General features: G+C 51.9%; 9 protein-coding genes across 9 annotated transcripts; 3 read left to right on the top strand and 6 right to left on the bottom strand.

Annotated features, from left to right (window-relative positions):
* Nucleotides 1-944: 944 nt before the first annotated feature.
* On the bottom strand, nucleotides 945-5,319 carry BDP55DRAFT_626207 (uncharacterized protein; the record flags this gene model as incomplete). Its single annotated transcript, XM_060571604.1, has 9 exons — nucleotides 945-1,671; nucleotides 1,729-2,491; nucleotides 2,563-2,902; nucleotides 2,960-2,962; nucleotides 3,013-3,015; nucleotides 3,102-3,104; nucleotides 3,277-4,386; nucleotides 4,441-5,138; nucleotides 5,265-5,319. The coding sequence occupies 9 exons, from the start codon at nucleotides 5,317-5,319 to the stop codon at nucleotides 945-947; spliced, it is 3,702 nt and encodes a 1,233-aa protein (XP_060436406.1).
* Nucleotides 5,320-6,642: 1,323 nt separating this feature from the next.
* Nucleotides 6,643-9,723, top strand: BDP55DRAFT_710240 (glutamine synthetase). The gene is made up of 2 exons (XM_060578150.1): nucleotides 6,643-8,094; nucleotides 8,147-9,723. The coding sequence occupies exons 1-2, from the start codon at nucleotides 6,967-6,969 to the stop codon at nucleotides 9,629-9,631; spliced, it is 2,613 nt and encodes an 870-aa protein (XP_060436405.1). The 5' UTR covers nucleotides 6,643-6,966; the 3' UTR covers nucleotides 9,632-9,723.
* Nucleotide 9,724: 1 nt separating this feature from the next.
* On the bottom strand, nucleotides 9,725-10,638 carry BDP55DRAFT_643741 (thioredoxin-like protein). Its single transcript, XM_060573527.1, has 3 exons — nucleotides 10,495-10,638; nucleotides 10,401-10,421; nucleotides 9,725-10,347 (listed from the first exon to the last, which is right to left on the bottom strand). Exons 1-3 carry the CDS (start codon nucleotides 10,539-10,541, stop codon nucleotides 9,735-9,737), a joined length of 681 nt encoding a protein of 226 aa, XP_060436404.1. The 5' UTR covers nucleotides 10,542-10,638; the 3' UTR covers nucleotides 9,725-9,734.
* A 667-nt stretch (nucleotides 10,639-11,305) lies between these two features.
* Nucleotides 11,306-13,318, top strand: BDP55DRAFT_138787 (amidohydrolase 3). The gene is made up of 2 exons (XM_060565546.1): nucleotides 11,306-11,514; nucleotides 11,563-13,318. Exon 2 carries the CDS (start codon nucleotides 11,644-11,646, stop codon nucleotides 13,279-13,281), a length of 1,638 nt encoding a protein of 545 aa, XP_060436403.1. The 5' UTR covers nucleotides 11,306-11,514; nucleotides 11,563-11,643; the 3' UTR covers nucleotides 13,282-13,318.
* A 134-nt stretch (nucleotides 13,319-13,452) lies between these two features.
* BDP55DRAFT_689606 (DJ-1/PfpI family protein) lies at nucleotides 13,453-14,216 on the bottom strand (the record flags this gene model as incomplete). Its single annotated transcript, XM_060576759.1, has 2 exons — nucleotides 13,453-14,099; nucleotides 14,186-14,216. The coding sequence occupies 2 exons, from the start codon at nucleotides 14,214-14,216 to the stop codon at nucleotides 13,453-13,455; spliced, it is 678 nt and encodes a 225-aa protein (XP_060436402.1).
* Nucleotides 14,217-14,627: 411 nt separating this feature from the next.
* On the bottom strand, nucleotides 14,628-16,344 carry BDP55DRAFT_626202 (aldehyde dehydrogenase; the record flags this gene model as incomplete). The annotated part of the gene is made up of 4 exons (XM_060571603.1): nucleotides 14,628-15,609; nucleotides 15,674-15,866; nucleotides 15,945-16,144; nucleotides 16,217-16,344. The coding sequence occupies 4 exons, from the start codon at nucleotides 16,342-16,344 to the stop codon at nucleotides 14,628-14,630; spliced, it is 1,503 nt and encodes a 500-aa protein (XP_060436401.1).
* An 818-nt stretch (nucleotides 16,345-17,162) lies between these two features.
* BDP55DRAFT_643733 (uncharacterized protein) lies at nucleotides 17,163-18,638 on the bottom strand. Its single transcript, XM_060573526.1, has 5 exons — nucleotides 18,528-18,638; nucleotides 18,254-18,459; nucleotides 18,108-18,188; nucleotides 17,565-18,034; nucleotides 17,163-17,496 (listed from the first exon to the last, which is right to left on the bottom strand). Exons 1-5 carry the CDS (start codon nucleotides 18,542-18,544, stop codon nucleotides 17,227-17,229), a joined length of 1,044 nt encoding a protein of 347 aa, XP_060436400.1. The 5' UTR covers nucleotides 18,545-18,638; the 3' UTR covers nucleotides 17,163-17,226.
* On the bottom strand, nucleotides 18,639-20,389 carry BDP55DRAFT_643730 (aminotransferase class-III). The gene is made up of 2 exons (XM_060573525.1): nucleotides 19,105-20,389; nucleotides 18,639-19,041 (listed from the first exon to the last, which is right to left on the bottom strand). Exons 1-2 carry the CDS (start codon nucleotides 20,267-20,269, stop codon nucleotides 18,992-18,994), a joined length of 1,215 nt encoding a protein of 404 aa, XP_060436399.1. The 5' UTR covers nucleotides 20,270-20,389; the 3' UTR covers nucleotides 18,639-18,991.
* A 745-nt stretch (nucleotides 20,390-21,134) lies between these two features.
* On the top strand, nucleotides 21,135-23,930 carry BDP55DRAFT_599264 (fungal-specific transcription factor domain-containing protein). Its single transcript, XM_060571031.1, has 2 exons — nucleotides 21,135-22,817; nucleotides 22,871-23,930. Exons 1-2 carry the CDS (start codon nucleotides 21,432-21,434, stop codon nucleotides 23,837-23,839), a joined length of 2,355 nt encoding a protein of 784 aa, XP_060436398.1. The 5' UTR covers nucleotides 21,135-21,431; the 3' UTR covers nucleotides 23,840-23,930.

Genomic DNA, 23,930 nt, shown 5'->3' with positions numbered 1-23,930 from the left:
TGATTCCTGAGGGACAGTGGGCTCTCGCGGCTTGAGTCTGAACCGCCCCCATTTCACACTTCCGATGATTTAAAAACAAACACCGCTCGATGAGGACGGAATTGAACGAGCCTTGAAATCAACGTCGACCTTACCAGCACACCGCTCAGTGGCACGATGTCACAATCCGAATCCATGAAGGATCCAGCATCAGCTTCATATTACTCCGATGGGGGGGAAAGCGTGGAATTTCAGATTCATTCGAATCTCACGAGTTCTGCTCAACTGCTTGGAGCTCTGGAGAGACGATTGCCCAGAGGCACTTACACCGTAGAGATGCGGCATAATATCTATACGGTACGGATCGATAGCGCAAGAGCTCCGTCCGCATGGTCAAGGTCAAAGACAAGTCCACACCGCTTGTAAGATTCAATCTGGTACGTGAAGCCAGCACCTATTGTCACAGATTGTATGAAGATAGAGGCTCATTCCTCGTGTCAGTATGAGTATTTCATAAGTTTCCTGCGATAAAACAGAGAAGACTATGTGAGTTGGAAACTCGCAACCAATGCGACGACAGCTAGATTATAATGGCGGGTCATGTCAACATGGAGATAGCAGAACTCTAAGAGACGGTGTTTCAGCGGGTAGCAATCGAAGCATTCCGTTGTTTGCACACACAATCATACGCTCCATCAGAATCAGTTAATTCAGCTAGCAAGGCTGACAGAGTTTCCGTCCTATTTCCCGGAAAGCGCATCTTGTCTGGCCGGTATTGGTGTATCAATGAAGCATGTTGAAAGTATCAGTGAAGCAAAGAGTATAGAATAGCATGGCATTCAAGATGCACCAAGCACTGCTAGAAAAGACCCCTGAGCTCGGGTATTTGCTAGATAGGAATAACAAGCTCTCACGGGGACCTACGCCTGATGAAAGAAACCATCATACAAAGCCATGATTCCCAACTATTGCACGTCTACTGTCAGCTGTGGCTCACGAATTATGTGTCCACCCAGCAGTCTTCCCACGCCAACGCGTTCGTATCGACCGCCTCTCTCATCAGAAAGCCTCGTTATGACAAGAACGTAATGCTCTGGTTCACGAGATACCATCTCTGTCTTTTCCTTTCCAATCACTATGCACCATAATCTATCCGCACTGTGATCCATTGACTCGTCGAACCTGACTCTCTTGCGAAGTTCGATCGCATCCAGGCTGAAGCGGCTCGCGGATCCACGGAGTAGGGGAATCTCACTTCCATCAGCGACTTCCCAATGAGTCTTCTTCCCGCTATTTGTATTGAAGGGTGTGGCGATGTCACCGGTCCAGTTAATGTGCTCGAACGGAGCTTCAAGATAAGCTATTGGGCCCCGATATGCCATCCAAGACCAGGAAGGGACTCGCCTATCTGGAGGATACAGGATCCTGTCCAGTGACGTACCGGGAGCTTTCTGCCAGAGAAGGCTTCTTTGCAAGTATGCTTCAAATATTCCAAATCCTCCTTTCGTTTCGAAATTTTTGACTAGTCTCTCTTCAAGACCCTTGATGCCAATGGATCGATCGCTTGGCACTGTGAATGCGAGTCGCGAGTACATTTGGTATAGAGTTTGGAAAGTTCTTATCCGGCCTCCCTTGAACAACTCCAAGGCCGATTCAGGGAAGTTCGAGTCCCCAAGGAGGGCCGCTTGGCGACTTATAGGTCTAGAGTTAGCGACCGGGGAAAGTTTCGAACCAAGAATCGGAGCTTACTTTGCAAGTCTCATCAAACTCTCGCAATGAACGCCTTTGCCACATTCCCAGTATACTTGAGTTGCTGTAAAATGCAATGTTCGACGCGACAGTGCTCGTTCTTGCAACACCCAGCCGCGCTGGTTCAACACAGCTTGCTCGACATCGTGGTGGAAGTCGTCGATCACCTTGCGCACGAAGGTGAAGCCGCCGTCTGATCCTGCCAGGGTTACAAATGAATGTTTTGACTTTTGACGCAAAAATCCCTCAGCTGATGAGGATGCCGCAGTGGCCGCTATAGTGCAGTAAGCAGAACTGAAGACATGTTCCATGCGGGTGGCCTCAAACGCCCAGTCTTGTTTGTCGTTCTGAATGATGCAGAGCGAGTCAATCCAGAGGTACTGTACGCCTAAAGCCCTTGAAACTGTTACAGCGTCTTGAAAACTCTTGGGGAGAATGCCAAAGTCAATGTGCATACGGAACACATCGATATTCTCCTTCAGGGTGCGAACTTGAGCTTGGGAGTTCACTCCCCAGCAATGGCTGAGGGCAATGTAGCGTTCATGAGGAAGAGACTTCCCATCGCAGAGACGAATGGTAGAGTCTGTATTTGTACCAACATCAAGGACACGAGTGGGTAACTCCGTAAGGTTATCGATGCCATGGTTGTGTTGCTCGTTACACACACGTAGCCACTCGTTAAGCAGAGCGAACTGCTGAGGAGAACTGGTTACCGGCAGATTAGGATAGCCTCTCTGTGCATGCGGAGGTGCCGGTCTATCGCCTATTTTTATTGTTTTCACTTAGCAGACAACTTTGCTAAATAACGAGGACGAAGCTGCATCCGCTGCTTACCTGGGGCGACATAGAGAGTCAAGACGACGGGGCCATCCGGTTCCATCTTCAGTGACGAGCCTTTTCTTCGACATTTAAATTGATCGTCATCGTTCATCTCATGTGACTCGACACTCTGAACTAAGAGAGCGCATAACTCGCAAGTCTGAGATCTAGATCTGAGGTCTCCAAGTCGCTCACTAATGAGAAACATGGGAGTCCAAATATCGTAGCTTGTGCAAGTCCTGCAAAGAATGGACCGTTGCAGGGCTATTGGGGGCGATGAGGATTTACGATAGAACTCGTTGGCAAAATTACTATCACTCTTCAACTCCCATACATCTCGAAGTTTGGCGAGTTGCTAGCAGTCGTTAGCTAAACCAGGATAAATATACTAGGCGCCATGGTCGAGGCTTACAGGCTACGTATTGTCAGCATCAATTTAAGCTACGGAAGCATGAGCCCACTCACCATCTGTCAGGAGTGAGTAAGTTTAATCGGTAAGCTGTATCTCACTAGCGAGGAATCGGGACAGGTTGTATGCATCAGTGAGACCTTACGTTCTGTTGCAGTTGGGGTTAGTACAGAAGAGAGAGAGAGAATCGCACGTCTACTACGTGCAGGAAACCATCCATATTGCATGCATTTGGCACTCACATACTGTGCGAGGAACATCCCGTCAGCATCAGTCTCTCTTTCGGATCATTAATCGTGGTAAATAAAGATATTACTTACTTCTTGAGCATTTGGAGTTGGGACTTGCACCATAATGCCGCCTGTTTCGGCACTGGGTTCAACGATCATGGGAGTTTCCGTCATGAGAGAGTGTGGTGTGCGCTCAGGATGTTCGGACTCTATACCACGACTTGGGGTTGCCCGACTTGGGGCAGGTCGTTGGCGAGGAACTTCTAGGGTAGAGCTTTTGTTCTCGGCGGGTACGGCATTTGTGCATATGCGATCCCATAGAGAAGAGTCCATGAGATACTCTTCTCGTACTTGAGCTTGCTGAAAGATAGTGCTCAACCTTTTGTACAGTTCTGTGGAACTTGTCCGACCTTCCAGTTCGGGTACTAGCATATTCAAGTCAATCAGTTTCAGTACGTCTTTGAGAGCCGAATTGGAGGCGATGTCAGCTCGCTTGAGGTCTTTGGACATGTTAAAAATCCATCTCTTAACCTCTCGGTGCTGATGGTAGCCGTCCACGTCCTTGCTCCAGAACTTTTCTTCGATGCTGGCCCTGTTGAAGGCTCTCAATTTGCTGTTGCCGTAGAGAACCCAGATCAGGAATTCAAGAAAGACACAGCCCAGTGACCACACATCGTAGAGTCGCGAGATTTGTTTAGTATGACCAAATTCTGGAGGCTCATAGCGAACGGTGCCCGTCATAGTATTCGATACCTGTTTCCGATCGCGTGTAGCCTCAATGTGAAATCTGGCAAGCCCGACGTCAGCAACCCTGAGAATGCCCCTTTCGTCACTCTCGAGGAAGTGAAGGATGTTCTCGGGCTTCAGATCTCCATGTCGACAATTCCTTTCGTGCAAGGAACTGATGGACCCGCAGATCCCCTGCAATTGCCGAAGAACCCAAAGTACATGTTTAGGATCCTTGACAGGCACATGTGGCATTCTTTCTTGATTGCCCCAAAGTTCCTTGAGATTGCCGCCCTCTCCCCATGGGAAGAGAAAACCTCTGAGATCGCCTCTTCGATAGGCAGCCAAAGGCTTGATGAGATGCGGACTGTCAATGTTGCGTATGGTTTCCAAAATTTCTGCTTCTTTCTCATAATACGAATCCATCCCAATTCTCATCTCCTTGGAGGCGACACGAATCTTCTTGCCTTCGACCTGGATCAATAGTAAGTGACAGATATGGGAACCAGAATTCAAAAAGGTACTTACTACTGGCAGTACCTTTTGATGTGCATCATGTACCACCACTTCGAAAACCGTGCTGAAGAATCCCGTCTTCTGATGGTTGATTTTCTGGACTATGGGAAGGGGGCAGTCAGAATGAAGCTTGTGGAGAAATGAATCTCCCGTGAAGATAGGCGCAAGGAACAGCCATTGATGGTGAGAGAAATTGCTGAGAGGTTGCTTTTTTGTGCTTGAAAACTCGGGCCAGATCCTGCCGCTCTTAATGCTGCGGATGTCATAGCATGCAGTGCCGGTGGGATCGCTAGGATTAGTCAAGACTTCCACTGGCAAGTCGTTGTCACGAAACCTCTCTGGAGCGTCCGCGAGAGCCTGGAGTCGCTTGAGATCATCGCAAACCACCAGGGTGAGGAAAACTCGCTTGGCAGGCTGCTTTGGATTCATCACGTAGTCGGTGAGGGATTCCGATCGCTCAGCTCCGACAATTGCTTTGAGCTGTCTCTCAACGATATACCTAGAGGTCAAACTTTCGATGGCGTCAGCCGGAACAAATTCCTTGTCGTCTGCAGTCCTGCAGACTCTGGCATGTACTTTGTCGTCGAGGTTTCTGTTGTCAGGAGAAGAAGTGAGAGATGAGCCTGATCCGCCCGAATGAGCTTGATAGGTCTTCGTCGAACCAGGCTCATCGGTCTTCGAGGAGTAGTTTCCTGACCCGGGAGATCCTTCTACGATTTCGGTCAGCCTAGTAAGTGATGATGTTTGCAGGGCGGGGCATAGATCATTGCAGCCATTGAGACTAGACTAGCAACTGCGAAGACGAATTCGGGGAACCGCAGCGCGATGGCACTCACTCGTAATCGACGAGCTTTCTAGGCTTCGTTCGTCAATCTCGTGTGGAGACGTCATTTCGCTTGCCTGAAGCTCCCGACAGTTGCCCTTTTGACGCAATTTGACCTGATCGTTCTATGAGGAGCTGGCCGTCAGCTTAAGTTGCAAAGTTTACTCGATAACTCCAGATGAGCATTGATATTGACGAACCGGTGGAGCGATCAAGTACAGTACTATCAACAGAATTATGGTACAGGAAAGAGGCCTTGCAAAGTCTTCGGCAATGTCGAATATTCTGGGTACAGACATGGCTCGAGCTGACATCCATCGATGCGAAAATTGCAGTGCGGACAGCGCGAGCTCTTGATGACTTCCACAGACCTCGAGGTGTAGGACAGCAAGAGTGACTTATGCGCAGTCCTTCGAAGTGGTCAGTAGGACAACCATCCGGCTGTGATGAGACATGCTCGACATGCAGGAGCTGAACAGGGTGGCTGTTCCTAGCGGGAGCCGGCGTAGCGGCTGAAGCACCATTATTGATCAGTAAGGCTCGGTGAAGGCGTTCTGGCACGAGTAGTCTGATCCCATTCTTTCGAGACCCGATATCTGTGACTTGTGATCATTCTCGAGGCAGGCTGCTGGTTGATCGGCTCGGTTGCAAGCAGGTGGTCTCACTCATATCTTGGGGGGAACAGATTTGAGAATCCGGTTGGACAGCCTGATATGAACATCCTTAGGTGTCATACAGGCAATACCTATATTCCGCAGTCCTGTGGAACACTCACTCATGTAAGACTTTGTTCAGCCTGCTTCTCTAGCATTACCGTTCTGGTGAACTCCGGCACCTTGAGCTCCGAAATCATATTAGTACATGCAAGTAGGTGGCTGAGTTCCATACGTTGGGGGAAACGGACAGGTACATTGCGCACCTCCCTCGGTGACGATTGGGTAGAGTGTCGTTTCCAACACACTCGTTGTGGCCGATGATAAGGGAGAGTTGATGCCGGTTGCCGGACCCGGCCGATGTCAACTTCCCGACCCCAGAACCGCCCCGAACGAAGTCGGTTGCCTACTCGGGCGGCGGGCCTGTGCAGTACGTCTAAGTGCGCTCTTAAAACCACTCGGTCTGAATGTTCAAGGCAGGTGCATCGACATCAGAGATACGTCCAAATGACTGCGAATTATTAGTATCATTACCAGATAGGGCTACGGCGGTCTGCATAACCTTGAAAATGATCTTCACATCCTGTTCAGCATGCACTTCTGGCGGATGCGTCTCATTGACGACTCTAGCTGGCACCTGTCATCCGTTGATTGCGGGGTATGAATCTTATTGAACCGACGAACACCACTACCTACACGTTCCAGCCCGTGACGTCGGCCACTTCACATCCACGAATGGGCGAAATGGGGCTGGGTTGTTTCCCCTCGCGACCTACCCAAAGGGGGGCGAGGATTCCCGAAGCTGTAAGACATGAACTCTCCTATCGGCATGGCACAGTAGTAGAAGCGATAAGAAGGTCTCACGTCATTTCACAGCAAGATCGCCTACCCCTCCCTCCCTTTCCCGCCAGCTGCATCTTCACACCTACGCAATCAAATTGCCAGGCCACAATCCATCTCGTCTGGGGGCTACATCAATCGATTTGCGGTTGAAAGGCTGTCATAATTGCTCTTCGACCTAAGCTGCAACCCTGACCTCTTTGGTGGTCTTCCTCCGCGAAGATGGATCCCGCGAAGCTTACTGGCCAGGCACTCCTCAGCCACACTATTCAGACAACGCCCATCATCGACAACCATGCCCATCCGCTCCTTGATCTCGATGCAATTGGCCGTTATCCTCTTCTTTCAATTACAACCGAGGCTCACGGCGATGCAATCCACGCCTCATTGACGAGCTTGGCCCACCTACGTGCCGTCAAACAGCTCTCCAAGATCCTTCGATGCGAGCCGAGCTGGGAAGCCGTTGTGAACGCCATTGAGGCGAAACGCATCGAGGACTACGATGCATGGGTAGCGGAATGTCTCAATGGGATTGAATCGGTTCTGGTTGACGATGGTTTAGATGGCGAAAATGCGGTCTACCCTTACACCTACTTCAGCGACCTCACCCGCAGCCCCGCGAAGAGGATTGTGCGCATCGAGAAGATTGCGGCAGACATCATCAATGACCATCTCCCTACAAATGAGAATGCCCCAAGAACTTCCAAAGACGCCGGGTCCGTCTTTGAAAAGGCATTGAAGGCATTTGACCACAGCATCGCGGAGGCTATAGCCGATCCAGAAGTCGTCGGCTTCAAGTCTGTGATTTGCTACCGCACTGGTCTGGGCATTCCCAGGAGACCGGACGCTGCCGCGGCTCGCAAGGTCTTCGAGGAGATCCATGAGAAACATACGAGAGGCACCGACAAGGCCTTTAATCGTGTCAATCACCGTGGGCTGAATGAGTACCTGGTGCACAGATTGGCTTGTCTCATCAGGAATTCTTCAGGCTCTGGCAAGAAGCCGATTCAATTTCACACCGGCCTGGGCGACAATGACATCACCCTCACTTCTGCATCTCCGTCACATCTGCAAGAGTTCATTCGCCAATACCCTACTGTGCCCATAGTGCTTCTGCACGCCAGCTACCCCTTCATGAGAGAAGCCGGGTACCTGGCTAGTGTCTACGCCAACGTTTACACTGATATTGGCGAGATTTTTCCCTTCTTGAGTCGTGACGGCCAGGAAACCGCTGTGCGCCAGGTCCTAGAATTGTGCCCCTGGTCCAAGATACTATGGAGCACTGACGGGCATTGGTTCCCGGAGACATACCTTCTCGCCGTCCTTCAAGTGAGGGAGGTATTAGAAAAGGTTAGCGATATCATGTGCTGCTTTTTCTTCCGCCAAGGCTAACAATATCCAGGTTCTGTCCGAATATGCCCGCAAAGGGCACATGACTTGGCGGGAAGCAACTCAGCTAGTCAAAGACATTCTCTTCAACAACGCCAATCGTGTGTACCACCTGGAATTAGAGTTCAGCTTCGATGAAACCATTGCGAACCCAAGGAGGCTGTCAGGAAGAAGCGATCTCGATATCCTAGAAGCTTTTCTGGATGGAAAGAAGCCCCCTCAGTACCTCCGCATCTACTGGAACGACCTGACAGCGACACCACGAGTTCGTGCGATACCAATGCGCAAGGTTCTGTCTGTGATGAACGAAGATGGGGACTTCTCCATCAGTATCACCAAAGCAAGTCTTGGGCTCTTGCAGAACGATCACGTGGTCCCAGGGGCATCCGGCACAGGAGAGTACCGTCTGCATCCCGACTTCACTTCACTCCAGGAGGGTCCCAGGAAGGGTCATATCAGCGTCTTTGGCGATTTCAGGGAGTACGATGGATCTGCTGTTCCCTTCTGCCCGCGATCTTTGCTGCAAAGGGTGATCGAAATCGCTGCTCGACATGGATTGACCTTCAGCCTCGGGTTCGAAATTGAGCTAGTTCTTCTCGAGCGCGTCGATAGCTCCTTCGAGAAGTATAAAACTCTGAGCAACGACGGACACGCATGGTCTACCTCACGCATGATGGACCACCCTGCCTTTTCTAAAGTCATCGAGAAAGCTGTTGCTGAGCTAGACGCAAACGGCATCTACATTGAACAAGTGCACCCTGAGAGTGCGGCTGGCCAGTTCGAAGTGGTTCTTCCACAGGCCCCTCCCCTCGAAGCAGTCGACACGTTGCTTTACGCCCGTGAGGTTATCTCAGGTATTGCCGCTGCCGAAGGTTACAGAATGACTCTTCACCCTAAGCCGTACCCAACAGCCTGCGGCACCGCGGCCCATGTCCATATGTCAATTTCTTCCGCTGGAGGGTCTAAGCCGGAGACGTACAGCCCCTTTTACGCTGGTATCTTGAGGCACCTTCGCGCTATCACGGCCTTCACATATAGCAATCCGGTCAGCTACGAGAGAGTCCAAGACGGTTGCTGGGCCGGCGGTCGCTGGGTAACATGGGGTACTCAGAACAGAGAGACACCGCTGCGCAAGATCGAGAGCAGCCACTGGGAGGTCAAATGCATGGACGGCATCGCGAACCCGTACCTCGCACTCGCTGCGCTCCTGGGAGCGGGTACACATGGCGTCATCGAAAGCGAAAAGATGACCTGGGGTGATTGCGAGGTTGACCCTGCGTCTTTGACGCCGAACGACCGAAAGGAGCTGGGCGTCGAGCAGATGCTTCCTTCAGGTCTGCCCGAGGCGCTCCAAGCTCTCCGCGCGGACGATGTAATGAATGAGTTGCTTGGTGAGGACTTGGTGGAGAGGTACATCACAGTCAAGGAGGAGGAGATGAAGAACCTGGAGGCAATCAGCAGTGATGACCGCCGACAATGGATCTTGGAGCGATACTAGGACAATATCTCGACTAAAAACAGAACCAAAGGCCAAAAATATCTTGAGTAGCTGCCTGCACACTATGAACTAAACAAAAGTTATAATACTACATACAGTACCCTTACTTGCTCTCCTTGATAATCGTCTGCAAAGCCTTGACATACTCATCAACTTCCTTGGCCCCGATGAGAGTGATATCTCTCCGACGGCCCTCGAACATGATATACGGCACAGAATCAACACCATCCATGGCTGCTATCCGAATCATGTTTCTAGCTTCCATCTTCCCCTCACTCTCATCACCCACAACTGCCCTCGCCTCCGTCTCCGGGATACCGACTTCGACGCAGGCCTCAACCAGCACATCCTTCGAGTTTTGGTCCTGCTCGCATTCAAAGTAGCGACTATACAGCGCATCGACTAGTTCATTCGCAGTCTCTGCACCCTTGGCTTCCTGAAAATGCTGGATGACCCGATGCGATGGAAACGTGTTGGACATGGTGCCGCCGAAGGAGAAGTTGATGCCGGCTGCGGATCCGAGGGCCCCCATTGTCGCTTCGAAAACTCCTTGCTTCTGATCGGATGCGTCGTGCTTGGCTGTCGTGTACCAGTGTCGCTTATCCTGCGGCTCTGATGGGAAGTCTGGGTAGAGCTGGTACGGACGGAAGACCAAGGTGAAAGAAACATCTTTGCCATTGGGGCTAGCCGCGATTTGTTTAAGAGCCTCTGCCAATCTACCTTCTGTCAGATTGGTATGGTTTTGCGTTCATGATTGCGCGCCTCATACCTCTTTTTAGCGATATAGGTCCTTCCCTCGAGGAGTTAATTTCCAATCATTGTCAAATATCAAAGTCAAATGTGACGGAATCTAAAAGACTCACCAAGGACAGACCGTATCCAAGGTAAATGTAATCTGGGACTGATACATTTTCCGAAAATGGTATTACGGAACCGTCTACTGTGGAAGGTATTGTCCAGCCTTTCTACATGCGTGGCATATCTGTCTTCTGATACTTGAAGCCTGCATGCAAATGCCGGAATGACGACACTGGGGTGCTTGCAAATCAGCTGGTGACGACCCCGCACCTGCGACCTTGGGTCGCGTTCACGTGGCCGGGAGATCGACCCAAGTGACTTGACGAATTGCATATAGGCTGGCATTGAACTTCAATTCTCTGGGACTGACTTGATCCCCGTTTTTCAATTTCCTCTTTTTATTTTCTACTTCTTTTCTTTTCGTACGATCCCGCTTCATTCGCTCTATGGACGAACTCGGCCTCCTCAATGGCGCCTCCTCATGTGCCCCGAGCTTCATTTCCTGACTGCTCAAAAGACCGGCATAAACAGCTCCACTCATGTGCCCAGTGCAGGTAGAAAGTCGATATACCGAGTAGCAAGCCATGATCACTTCCCGAATATCTATGGGATCATCGACAAGCCTGAATTGAGGGCGATGATGAGTTGGGGTGATGAGGACAAGAAAGCCGATTGTGGAAGCCAACGAAACGCGGTCTCCGTCTAACCGCGCTGTGTAGGATGCTAACTGGGTTGACCGGGGAGGAAACTCGAGCAGAGATATCGCCCCGCCTTTTGACTATTCGGGAGCTAGAATGGGGCATGATAGATGGGTGAACTGGGAAGTAAACTCGTAACGAGCGCTAAGTAATAGTGGGAAGCCCACTTAGACTTCCGTTGACAAAATCTTTTCTCGGAATCATTAGTGACTCAAGATAAGTATTATTGAGCATTTAAGGCTTGGCTGAGGGTATAAATACTAGCGAAGGCTCTGAACACGTGCTGCTACTTCAAAGTAGTTTTTGCCGGAATCAAGATTAACTTACACGCAGCTTTGCGGTCAAGGGTTGGACGTTGGAAAGCTACTCCGTACAAGCTTCATCATAGTACGTTGTCATCGGCAGTTTTGAGCGCCTCACTAACACAACCCACAGAGAGAACTCTTCTTGAGTGGAATCATCAGTTGTAATCTTCCTCCAACTGGATTCGGAATTGCAAATTTTTGCGCAATTGTAATGTCTAATGCAGGGATATTCTTTCACAATGGTAGAGTCCTCGCGAAAGCTGGAATCGGACTCAACGCCGAGGCAATATTCGTCGACAGTCTCTTGGTGATAGAGAAGAGAATCGCAGCCATTGGAACTCGGAAAGAAATAGAACCAGCAGACTTGACAGGGATCCAAGTTCACGATTTGCGGCAGCGAACAGTCCTTCCAGGCTTCATTGACGGCCACATGCACCTCCTCCTGCTAGGACAATCTCTTCGGAAAGTCGACTTGTCGAACTGCAAGACGCTGCATGACATCCGATCAAGCATCAAATCGTACGCACAGGCAAACCCTAGTCTTCCAACAATTCTCTGCAAAGGATGGAGGCATTCAATGACTCCGAACGGGGTCTCGGCAGCTTTACTCGACGACATTGATCCACGCCCTATATTTGTCGATGCGAGTTCGCTACACTCATCTTGGTGTAACACCGCAGCTTTGAAAGAACTCGAGGTCGCCGAAATGCCGGATCCAGCAGGCGGACGCATTCATCGCGATGAACACGGGAACCCCTCTGGTGTTCTTGACGAAGGGGCAATGATGTCCATCATCTGGCCGTACCAGGCCTCATCATCCCCCAAAGAAGAGCGCATCAAAGCCATTGTCGCTGCAGTAAAGGAGTATAATGCAGCAGGATACACGGGTGTGGTAGAGATGGCAATGGACGAGGAGGCCTGGGACGCAATCATCACCCTTCGAGATACCCAGCCCGATCTCCCGATCCGTGTGGCTGCGTACTGGCTGATCAAGCCAACAACAGATCATGAGGCCAACTCCCGTCAAGTTCGTCGCGCTCTCGAGCTAAGCCGGGCTTACAACTCCACTAATAGCCCGGACTTCCGGATTGTCGGCATCAAGGTGATTTGCGATGGTATTATCGACGCCTGCACGGCATTTCTCTCGGAACCGTACGCACCCGCGGGGAAGCCCCCGCCGATTTGGGCACCAGAGTACCTGGATCCCGTCGTCAAGGAAGCAAATGACGGCGGTCTCCAAGTCGCACTACATGCCATCGGAGATGCCGCGATTAGAATGGCAATCGATGCCATCGAGAAACACACCGCCGCTGGCCGCCGCCATCGCATCGAACATCTAGAACTTGCGTCACCAGAAGACGCAGCTCGTCTAGGTAGATTGGGTCTCACAGCCTCTATCCAACCAGTTCATTCAGACCCAGCCGTTCTCATAGAATGGCCCCGCTTGATTGGAGAAGACCGCTGTCATCGTGCATTTGCCTACCGCGAATTCGCCGACTCAGGTGCTTTGATGGCTATTGGCAGCGATAGTCCAACTTCGCCGTGGGCACCGATGGAGAATCTGTACGTTGCGGCTACGAGGCGATCTGCAAGGGATCTGACTTTCACTGGGACTTTCAACGAGCACTTCCGACTTGGACTCTGTGAGTCTGTGACAGCCGCTACTTGGGGCGCTGCTAGCAGTGTGTTTGACGATGAGCGTACGGGTAGTCTTGCAGCTGGAAAGTGCGCTGATTTCATTGTGGTTGATATGAAGTGGGACGAGAAGAGCATATTGCAAGCTCGAGTGGAAGAGACTTGGTTCGGCGGCCGGAAAGTCTGGGATGTCCGGGACTCAACGTCGGATTAGATTGTCTCAATTCAGTTGAGTACACCTTTCGGGCTTTGGTTGGCCTCGAAGACGACTACAAACAAAGCATCAGTCACCCGAAGAAAGATGTAGAAAGGCATCCAAACACCAGAGCCCTTCTAAATGGCTTGCACAATGCCGATCTATGAATATGAAATGTATGTGCACACCTTACTTTGATGACCCCCACAAGTCGGCAAACGGATCCCAGCTTGGATCCTCAACAGGCGTATACTCCATTCTGTTGGCGATATTCTTCGCAACATCCTTCCCATACACGGCCCCGATCCATGCAAACGCCAAATCGATGCCAGCACTGATACCTGAAGACGTCCAGACATTCCCGTCCTGCACCCACCGCGCCTTGTGAACCCAGTCGACCTGCGGCCGCAGTGCAACCGTCTGGTCCCACGAGAGCTTGTTCGTCGTCGCTCTCCTACCATCCAGCACGCCCGCTCGGGCAGCAACCCCGGCACCGGTGCAGACGGTCAGTAGATACTGCAGCGAGTCGAAGCGCTCCTTGACAAAGTCGATTGCGGTGCTGATGCCCGGGTTCCGGGTCCCTTGCCCGCCGGGGACGATGAGCACGTCAAGGGGCGGAGCGGTCTGGAATGTGTGTGTTGGGACGATGCTCTCGCAGAAGTTTGAGATGTGGTTAGGGTCCTTGACCCTTGTTGGCACGGGGTCCAATGTATCTGCAATGATGTAGAGGTTCATTTTGTATGACCCAGATAGCATGTTGAGAGCGTCCAGGGGCCCGAAGACGTCGAGAGACTGGAAGGCCGGGAAGAGTACCAGGCCAAAGTTGACCGGTTTGCCTATATCAAGTTAGAATGAGCAGCACTTAGTGAATCACAGCGTATGGACTCTGTAGGATTATAGTCCGCTCGCGCTGGCGACTCACCATCAGTGGCACGCTCGTCGTTCTGAGCCATTGGAAGGCTCTGGCTAAGACTTTTGACGCAAGAACAAAGTGTTGTTGATGGCTATAGAGGGTTCCCTGGAGATCACTGAAAGGCAAGATTGCGACTTCTAGCGAACATGCTTGTTCAGTGTTGCGAATCGTTCACCAAACCACCAAAACGCCGAGGGGCAGCGCTGGGACCCCGCGATTCAGTCACTGCTCATTTATCTCGAGCTACGCAGGCGGAAGACCGATGACCGGGCTCGGAGATCGGTGAGATTGTTTACGTAAGATCTCACTGTCCAGGTAGAGATTATGCGGGGATCATTACCAAAGTGACTGGGACAAGTCCCCCTCTGAATCGCGTCATCTTCCATGCAACCCCCACGATAGTTGCAATTTCTTCCGAGGCATTAGAAGGATGTGATGATGTTTCAAATGTCTAGAGCTTATTGCCCATATTCACATGAACCGCCTTGATCTGGCTGTACGCCTCAAGTCCAGCTTCACCAAGCTCCCGCCCGATACCGCTCTGCTTCACGCCGCCAAAGGGGACCCTAGGATCACAGTCCTGTGTGCTATTAATCCAAACCATGCCCGCTTCGATTTCAGCAGCCACACGATGCGCCTTTTCCAAGTTCGTCGTGAAGACTGCAGCGCCGAGGCCATAAACGCTGTCATTGGCAATCTCCACCGCCTCGGCCTCGTCGCCAAACTTTTGAATCACGACGACGGGGCCGAAGATTTCCTCACGCCAGATCTTCATGTCGCTCTTCACATCCGTAAAGACGGTAGGCGCGACGTAGTACCCCTTGGCGCCCAGATGTGCCGGCCTTTCGCCGCCCGTCTTGATTGTCGCGCCCTCGTCGCGACCGATCTGGAAGTAGGCCATGATGCGGTCGTATTGTTGCTTCGAGACTTGCGGACCCTGGTAAGTCTCGGCATCCCACTGGCTACCAACTTTACTGGTCTTGTGGACCTCGTCAATGAATTTCGCAACAAAGTTATCGTAAATGTCCTGCTGTACCAAAATCCGCGACGTGGCTGTGCAGATTTGCCCTTGGTTGGACATGATGCCCATATGCGACCACCGAACTGCCTGCTCGAGATCCGCGTCGTTAAAAACCAACAAAGGGGATTTGCCGCCCGTCTCAAGGGTAATGTTCTTTAGTGTAGCCGAAGCCATCTTCATAATGTTGGTTGCGGTCGCCGTTGATCCCGTGAACGCGACTTTGTCGACCAGTGGGTGGGAGACGAGGGCTGCGCCGGCGTCTTTACCCAGGCCATTGATGAAGTTCACAACGCCGGGTGGGAAGCCGGCCTCCTTGGTGAGACGGCCAAAGACGAGGATGCTAAGTGGTGTCTGTTCAGCGGCCTTGAGAACAACAGTATTGCCGCAGGCCAGCGCAGGGCCTAGCTTCCATCTGTGTTGCGGTTGACAAGTCAGCAGAGTGCACTCGAGTCTCTTATGGCAGGGCACTGTCTTACGTTGCCATTGAGATTGGGTAGTTCCATGGAATGATTTGACCTACAACCCCGACGGGTTGGCGGACGGTGTAGGCGAACTTGTTTGGCAGGCTGATGGTCTGGCCAAAGATCTTATCGCACCAGCCGCTGTAGTAGCGGATGACTCCGACAGCCTCCACCATGTCGTTCGTCAATGCCTCTTGATATGTCTTGCCTGTATGTGTAGGTTATCAGAATTGTGACCAAGTGGCTGTTGTCTTGAAGCCAGGTAGAATGCTTGAGGATTTCTTACCGTTATCCCAAGCGTCGATGGTTGCGAGCAATTCCTTATTCGACTCCATGAGGTCCGCAAGACGGGCCATGAGGATGCCTCTGTCTGAAGCGGACAGCTCTTTCCATGAGGGGTTCTTCAGTGCCGCAGCGGCGGCCTTGACGGCTTTGTCGACATCTTCTTCAGTGGCTGCGTGAACTCGTGCGATTTCTTCTTCGGTTCTAAATACCAGTTGAAGGTGAGCAAGTCATTCCACTCAGAGGAAAGTGAGCAATCGGAAGTTTATTACTTACGCTGGATCAATCGCAGGAATAGTCTGTCCGGTGGATGAGGGAACGAATTCGTTGTTGATGAAGAGGCCGGTTGGCTGAGTCCACTTCTGGCCGTTAGGCGCAGTCAACTCAATGGAAAGATCTCCCATTCTGTCGGTGAAATGTGAAATGAGACTGAACTGATTTCTCTCGGGAGTTCAGTGAGCCTGATGATGAGTGACAGCTTTTCAGGATCAGGTACTTGAAGCTGATGAGTCTTCAACGATCAAAAAGACGATTGAAGAATCAATAGAGTAAGTCGCCAAGTTTCATGAGATACGTTATCACGCTGAACCGTCATCTGATAAACGCCTGCGAGTTCGGCCTCAACCAGTGATCAGCTTCATTCCGCCCGTGACGCTGTATCTGTTCAGTATCGGCGTGGCCTGCCAGGCGGGGTCCAAGCTACCCCTCCCCCGCGGTGGGGGAAAGATGGAATAAGACAGCGTTTCCGTCAGTCAGTCAGTCATCGGCTGGCCTCCCGGATGAGCCTCCGAGACTTTCGTCTTCTCTGGATCACGAAGCGACTGAGATCCTCTTACCGATTCGGCATGTTCGACCCTTTTCGATCTCACTTGGAATTAGTCATGGTAGAGTGGTGTAGTTAAGAGTGATCGGGGAGACCTTCCTCATAGAATCTGCGTCTCATAATGAGGGGGCCGCAGTGACTTTTGGGAGAGGAAATGGAGAATGAGGGGCTGAATCTCCACTAATACCTTGCGATTCAGAGAGCTTGTTCAATTGTTTAGGCACTCATCCATCAGTTCGAAGCTAAATCGGCCCTCTATCTATCTCTCACCAGAGCATTGAGATAAGAAGTCCGGCTTAACGGAAGGGATCGAAGGGCAACGGTAGAACGCCCTTTTGAGGCCGGTGGAGCGTAAAGTTATCTATGACGTTCACTTGACGATTCAGTTTTGAGACTCTGTAAGATTGAAAACTCATTTCATTCATGATTTATGTTTCGCGAGTTATGGCCGCTCATCAAGTGCTCATAGCTTAAGCTCACTGTGCTGAACCTCGGGGGCTTCCCAAGACACAGCCTTGGGGATCTCTTCCGCCAAACTCTCGCCTGCTGGTGCCCATCCCAGTACCTTCTTGCCCCTAAGTGCCTCGCTGCGCGCATTGGTTCCAAAGAGCACCGTTCCGTGAGGCAGCACCTTGTTTGCTTCTTCGGGGCCAACTTCCTCCACCTCATCCTTGGAAATGAGACCCTTCTTCGCAGCGGCGGACGCAACCAATTTTGAGATATCGCCAAACGGCTGTGAATCGAACCAATTAGCTGATGCAGAGGAAGGGGGACGAGGGACCTAAAGTCATCTTCACTCACAATTTCACCAACACCAGTGAGATACAGTCCGTTCTCGTTCCAAACCTCACTCTCGCCCTTCCCCCCCGCCGCCTGCTCAACAAGCTGGGCAATTAGCTGCGCAATGTCCTCAACGTGCACATTTCCCCAGCGGCTCAGGCCCTTGCCAACCTGCACCCCGCGGCCGCGGTCCAGCGTGGCTTTCGCCAGCGATGGGATTTGTACGCTGCGCTGGTTGACGGGGCCGAGACCCCGGCCGTAGATGATAGGCGGGAACACCAGCGCCGTGTTGACTTTTGGCTCGTCGGCAGCGACCTTGAGGAGGTAATTATCGACGGCGCGGCTTGGGTACTTTTGGATGAAGGAGCGGAGGTCGACGATGCCAGTAAGGTCGTTAAAGACGAGGTCGCTTGCTGAGCCTGGGCTGTGAGACTTGTCGGCGAGTTCTGCTGCGGCGAGAGCGCTGGCGCCGGAGATTTGGATCCAGTGCGCTGCACCAGGATATTAGCACGCGTGACAACGCTGGAGGTGTGAAATACTTGGGGAAATTCTATATGGACTTACATGGGTTCTGCTCTGCCGATTTGGACGACAAGGCCTTGTGGATGGTCTCAACGCTCTTCAAATGGCCAGATGCGGCCAGATCTGGCGCGGGGTGTTAGTGATTTCGACAACTGATACCAATGTATGGGAGAAGTGCCGAAACGTACGGACAACGACATCGGCATTGGTAGCCTCCCGGGTGATGGTTTCGACATCATCCAGGTCGCCCAAGACGATCTCGACCTTGCTGAAGGCGCCAGTGATAATCTTGCCCTTTGCACTGTCGCGAACTAGCGCTCTCACAGCGTATTCGGGGTGCGACTTGGCCAACAGTGAGAGGACGCTGCCTCCAATGTAGCCCGTCGCTCCAGTCCTAGGGCGTTTCTGTGAGCACAGAGCACTTACACGGCGCCTGTCATCGCTGAGCTTCGGCTGACTTACAGGAAGATGCTGACCATTGTGTCAGAATGCTGCTATTATCTGTTCTGGATTCTTCCTGGTGGGGTTTGAAGGTGGACGAAGAAGATTTGGCACTGTCGATTGGGGCTTTGAGGATTTGAGGAGGTATCGACAGGTAGTTTATAAAGCGCATTCAACCAGCTCGCGCTGGCCTTCCAAACAGGGGTCGAAGCTTGGAACAGATTACCAATCTCTGCCCGTGGACGAGAGCTGTGAAGGTGCCAAGCTGCCCCACGAATTGCACAATGCGCTGCTCCATCGCGTCACTCCAGCTTTTTTCATCATCGACACCAATTGCCACTTGGCGAAGATATCTTGACTCCAGACGACCCACCGAAGGGCGTGCTTATATTTGATTCTATCTTCGAGAATGGTCTTTTGTATATTTTGCTTATAGATCAGTCGTTTTATCCTTGATCAAGGCATGTCCTTGACAATGCTTGAGCCTATGATAGCCGCCTGAATACCCCTTCCAATACTTCGAGGAAAATATCGGCTACAAATCGTCAGTTAGTCTCTATCCATACAAGGATTGTCGAATCTTTGGGTAAAAACTTACCATGATGCTTCTCAAACGCCAACATCGGCCGCAACCGGATAGCTGCATCACCGCTACCGCCCATATTCACTCCCTTTGACTTAGCCAGTGCTAAGACCTCGTCCCTCCGTGGACAATCCCACGCAATAAACGTCCCGCGATCCTTGCCACGAAGGTTCAACACATGTTGGGGGTACTTGCCCGCCAGCGCCTCCAGCTCCCCGTACAGGTACCCGCCGACCCGCGCCGTATGCTCAATCAACCCGTGCTTCTCAATCTCTCCGTAAATCGCCTTGAACAGCAGCGCACGTACGGGATCGCCCATCCAAGTATTGAACTGCCGGTAGGGCTTGTCGGGTCGTAGGCCGGCGTCGCCAAAATAGAAACCTGCTGCCTGTGCCTTCTTTGAGAAAGTGACCATGTCTGGCGGAGACGGGAGGTCCCAATGCTCGTGGGCCCAGAATTTGCCTGTGGCTCCAACACCTGTTTGGACTTCATCGACGATCATCAACACGCCTTTACGCTTGGTAAGCTGCCGAAGACCACGGAAGAAGGCGGGGGACGCGTGGTTGTCGCCGCCCTCGGCCTGGACAGGCTCGATCACCACCGCGGCAACGGTATCGTTGGCCTCGTCCAGTACACGCTCCGTTTCTTCAAGGCACCTCTTCTCCTCAGCAGCATTCTCGGAGGCGAATTGGTCGAGAGGGTATTTGAGTTGCGGAAACGGCGCCACAGGCCAGTCAAAAGCTGGCACATCGAGCTTATGAATCGGCTTGCTCCTAGTCGTAGACAGACTACCGAAAAGACGGCCGTGAAACCCCTTTGAAAACGACATTATCGAATATTTCTTCGCGCCTGGCGCCTGGTTGAGCATGACAGACTCCAGCTCAGCAGCACTGAAGTCTCTACCACCCCGGTCGCGGGTCCCCTTCCAGATACAGGCTGCTTTGTATGCCGTCTCGTTTGCGTCCGATCCGGTGGTTGCTGTGAAGACTTGGTTCAGACCTTTCGGGGCGGCTTTCAGGATGCCGGTCTTGAGGAGATCGGCGTAATCTGTTGAAGGGAAGCTCCCGAGAGCCGGCCGGCTGGCGATGGCGCGGACCATGGCTGGGCTCACAGAGGCGCGGTTGAGTTCTGGGTTGTTATACCCGAGAGGGATTGATGCGATTTGGGCAAATCTACCCATCGATTAGCCATGGTTAGCTCTGTGCTGGGCTGCGGATGTTGACAAAGATTGTAGCAACACTTACACGTCCAAAAATGTGTTCCCATCGGCATCAACGAGACTTTAGGAATTGCAATGTCAGCACCAACGAGTTCCTACAAGTAAGGCTCCTGGCAGGGTAGTGCGACTTACTAATTGCCGGTCGACTTTTCGTAGTCAACCAAAGTGTTTGCACTTCTCGTATCGAAGACTTCCTCCAACTCTGCAAGCCCATCCTTTACTCTGGGTCCTGGGAGTGAGGATGTCACAAGCTTTGGCCCGGAAGGCTCGCCCGAGAAGATGGCAGCTGCGCGATTGCATGATGCAACCGAGAACGTCCGCACGCCGACCACGTTTCGAGGAAATTGCCGGGCAGCGGTGACCAGGACGAGTGATCTTGAGTGTCTAAATGCCATCTTGACTATGTGTAGTGCAATTTACGTGTACTGTCAGGTTTTCAAGACGGAGGTTTGGTGATAAAATAGTCTCATTCTCTAATAAGGGACAGTAGGTCCAAACATCAACTTACACTCCAAGGTGCCACGGACCACCTTAGTTCTCGCGAAGGCATTCCCAATCACAATCTAGAGACAATACTACGCATCCGCTTACACGACAAAAACATCCCCAGCTTTTCTCCTCCGACCGTCATGTGTCTATGGATACTGTAAAGGCAAAGCCATGACTAAATGTCGAGGTTCTTGTTAGTGACCGATCCGGCATTATCCTAGGGGAAGAGACCGGCATCCCATCGGGGCCTGGAGTCTCCACCCCGTTAGCGCCGATACGTACCGCTTCACGTCGCGGAAACCTTCCCAGATGATTCTGGCAAGAACAAAGATTGACTACACTTGGCATCTACGGATAACGACGCCGAACTGTTCACGCATGATGAACAACACCCCTTTCTCCCAGCTGACCAAAGCTATCCTGCCGATATCGATGCATACGTAACGGCGAAGTTGTTTTGTGTCTCCTGTTGGCTTCCCTTTAAGTCACGCAAGAGCACGAGAGAATCGGCCCACCGGGAACACAAGCCTGATGTGTTCCTCATCCCCTACTGCAATCATCTCCTACGTGCCAAATCCTTCCAAACAGCTTTCTCGTCGCCCTTGCACTTAGATACCTTGCGTCATCCTCGAGAATGCCTGCCCGTCCGGTCACCAGAGGGTCCAGGTCCGGGGTAAAGCCGCCTCCCCCAAAAGGAAAGCCAACAGCGAAGACGAGGGCCACGACCAGCAGCGCCGCCCCAACGAAGAAGGTCCCTCGCTCGAGGACCTTTACAGGCTGCCGCACCTGCAGGAGTCGCCATCTCAAGTGCGACGAGACCCGTCCGGTATGCTCTTCCTGCCGCCGCCTCAATCTTGTCTGCGAAGGCTACGATGGCCAGCTTCTGTGGGTTCCAGACCCCCTGTGCTCCGCCGAGCAGAAGCACGCCCATCGCGGCACGTCCTACCGGTACCCGCTTTTCACCGAGGAGGAGAGGAAGATGATGAGCGTCGAGATTGTGACCAGCATGGGGCACCAGTCTGCCGGGGATATTGTTCTTGATCTCGATGAGAAGAGCGTCCACGCCGACGACGCGCATGTAACTGGCCCGTTTGGCGTGTTCAGAGCCTTTGATGGCTCTACAGATACTGGATCTTCGCCGTTGCAGCCTTCTGTCTCTGAGAGCTCACCTAATACCTCGCCCTCTGATGCCTTGCCAGAGATAATGGTTGGTGAGCTCGATGAAGACATCGAGGAGGTTGTAATTGAGCCTTGGTCTGTTGACGACAACTCGCTGGTCTTGGAGCCATACTTCTTGCCTGGGCCGTTTGACAATTTTAGTACCGATGGCATGCTCAACAACCTGAGCCAGCCATGGATGCACGGAGAAGGGACGGGGAGTTTGTCTCATATGATGGCAATGGACAACTCCGCTCTGGATCTTCTATTCTCTCCCTTATCGCCGCGTACGCCAGCAATGGCTCGTACCGAGCCTGGAATTGCTAATGACACAAATACCCGAGATTGGAACCATGATAGAGAACAAAACCATACACAGGAATCGACCAGTCCTCTGGCAGATGAGCAGGACCTGACGATCTCGCACAAAACTTCAAGCCCTTTCACTAACAATATGCCGGGTATCGAACCATGTTTGCCGTCACATGCCGCTTCCCTCTTACGATACTACAAAACCATGGAATCATCATCGTCAGTCAAGGGCATGAGGATATCACCATGGCAGCTCTGGCTTCTCCCTTGCGCCCTGGAAACATTTGCCGAACTGTCTCTTTGGAACACCACTTCGCATACCCGACACAGTATCTTGTGTACACTATTAGCAAAAAGTGCCTATCATATGCACCAATCGTCGAACAAAGAGAGCCAAAAGCCAACAACACAGTGGCTAGATATTGGACAGAACTATCAAAAGAGTGCCCAGTCACATCTTAAGATGGCTTTACAGGGCGAGTCTGATCAGGCAAGTCAGGCCAAGTACAACGAGATACTTATGGCCATTCTTGCTACAGCCATGGTATCGGTAAGTCGGCATTGATCTAGCGCTACTCTCTGAACTCTACTGACGTTCTTCAGGTCCTGTATAACGGATCTCGTGCAGTAAAGATCTTCCTCCTTGACGCCGAACGCCTCATCCGCCTCCGCGGCCTCGCGATGCCCAAATCCTTCAACGTCCGTGTCCTACATCACGTCTACACACACCTCCGCGTCATCGCAGAGAGCACAGACATTGCCATAGACTCTGCAAAATCCCAAGCGCAGGCAGCAACCGAGATGGCGGTGTCGCTACGTAAGTTCCGTATTGCAGAAGACTCTCTAGGCGCCGACCTCGACCTGTCGCGGGAGAAGCCCGCAGAGGTCGGCTATGCGGATATCCATCTTGATGTTTCTGGACACTGGCCCGTGACGATGTATCCAGAGATATATGGTGTACCAGAGTCGCTGATGACGCTGCTATCGCAAACCATTAGCTTCGCCAATGAAAAGACGAAGTTGGAGGCTATGGCCATGTACGATCACCGCATCTCCATGGCCTTGTCACGGCACATCAAACAGCTGGAGCAGAATATCTGGTCCTGGTCGCTCGGCTCATCAGACATGCAGAGCGGACCAAGCCGACCACGGGAACTCGTTACACAGGAAACGAAGCTCGTAGATCACCCCCTCATCAGATCCCTGACGCTCGCAATGCATCAAGCACTCATCATCTACTTCTATCGTCGCGTCTACAACATGAGCGCCATGGTAATCCAGGACTCCGTACGCAAGACCCTGGACTTTATTCAGCCGTGCCTCGAGGAAACAGCGGACGATCACGACTTTGCGACGAGCATCGGTTGGGCAGCGTTCATTGCCGCGTGCGAGGCTACGACGCCTGACTTACAAGAGAGGGGCCTCAAGGTGCTTCAAATGATCGATAATAGTGGCGTAATATTTGGCACCGATAAACCTAGTGTTTTGGCTCAGAGTGTGTGGGACAAGAGAACGGAGACAGGTGATTGGACGTTGAGCTGGCCGGATATGATGAAGACTATTCCGAGGTGAGGAGGTATATTAGTAGACTTTATGATGTAGATGATGAACGATGTACAACGACAGCGATTGAAGATCTTACATACTTGTAAATTTGAGCACC

This window comes from Colletotrichum godetiae (genome assembly GCF_030913485.1).
Source record: "Colletotrichum godetiae strain CBS 193.32 chromosome Unknown BDP55scaffold_2, whole genome shotgun sequence".
NCBI lineage: Eukaryota > Fungi > Ascomycota > Sordariomycetes > Glomerellales > Glomerellaceae > Colletotrichum > Colletotrichum godetiae.
Note: the sequence above shows the minus strand (reverse complement) of the source record. Positions and strands in the feature narration are given on the sequence as shown.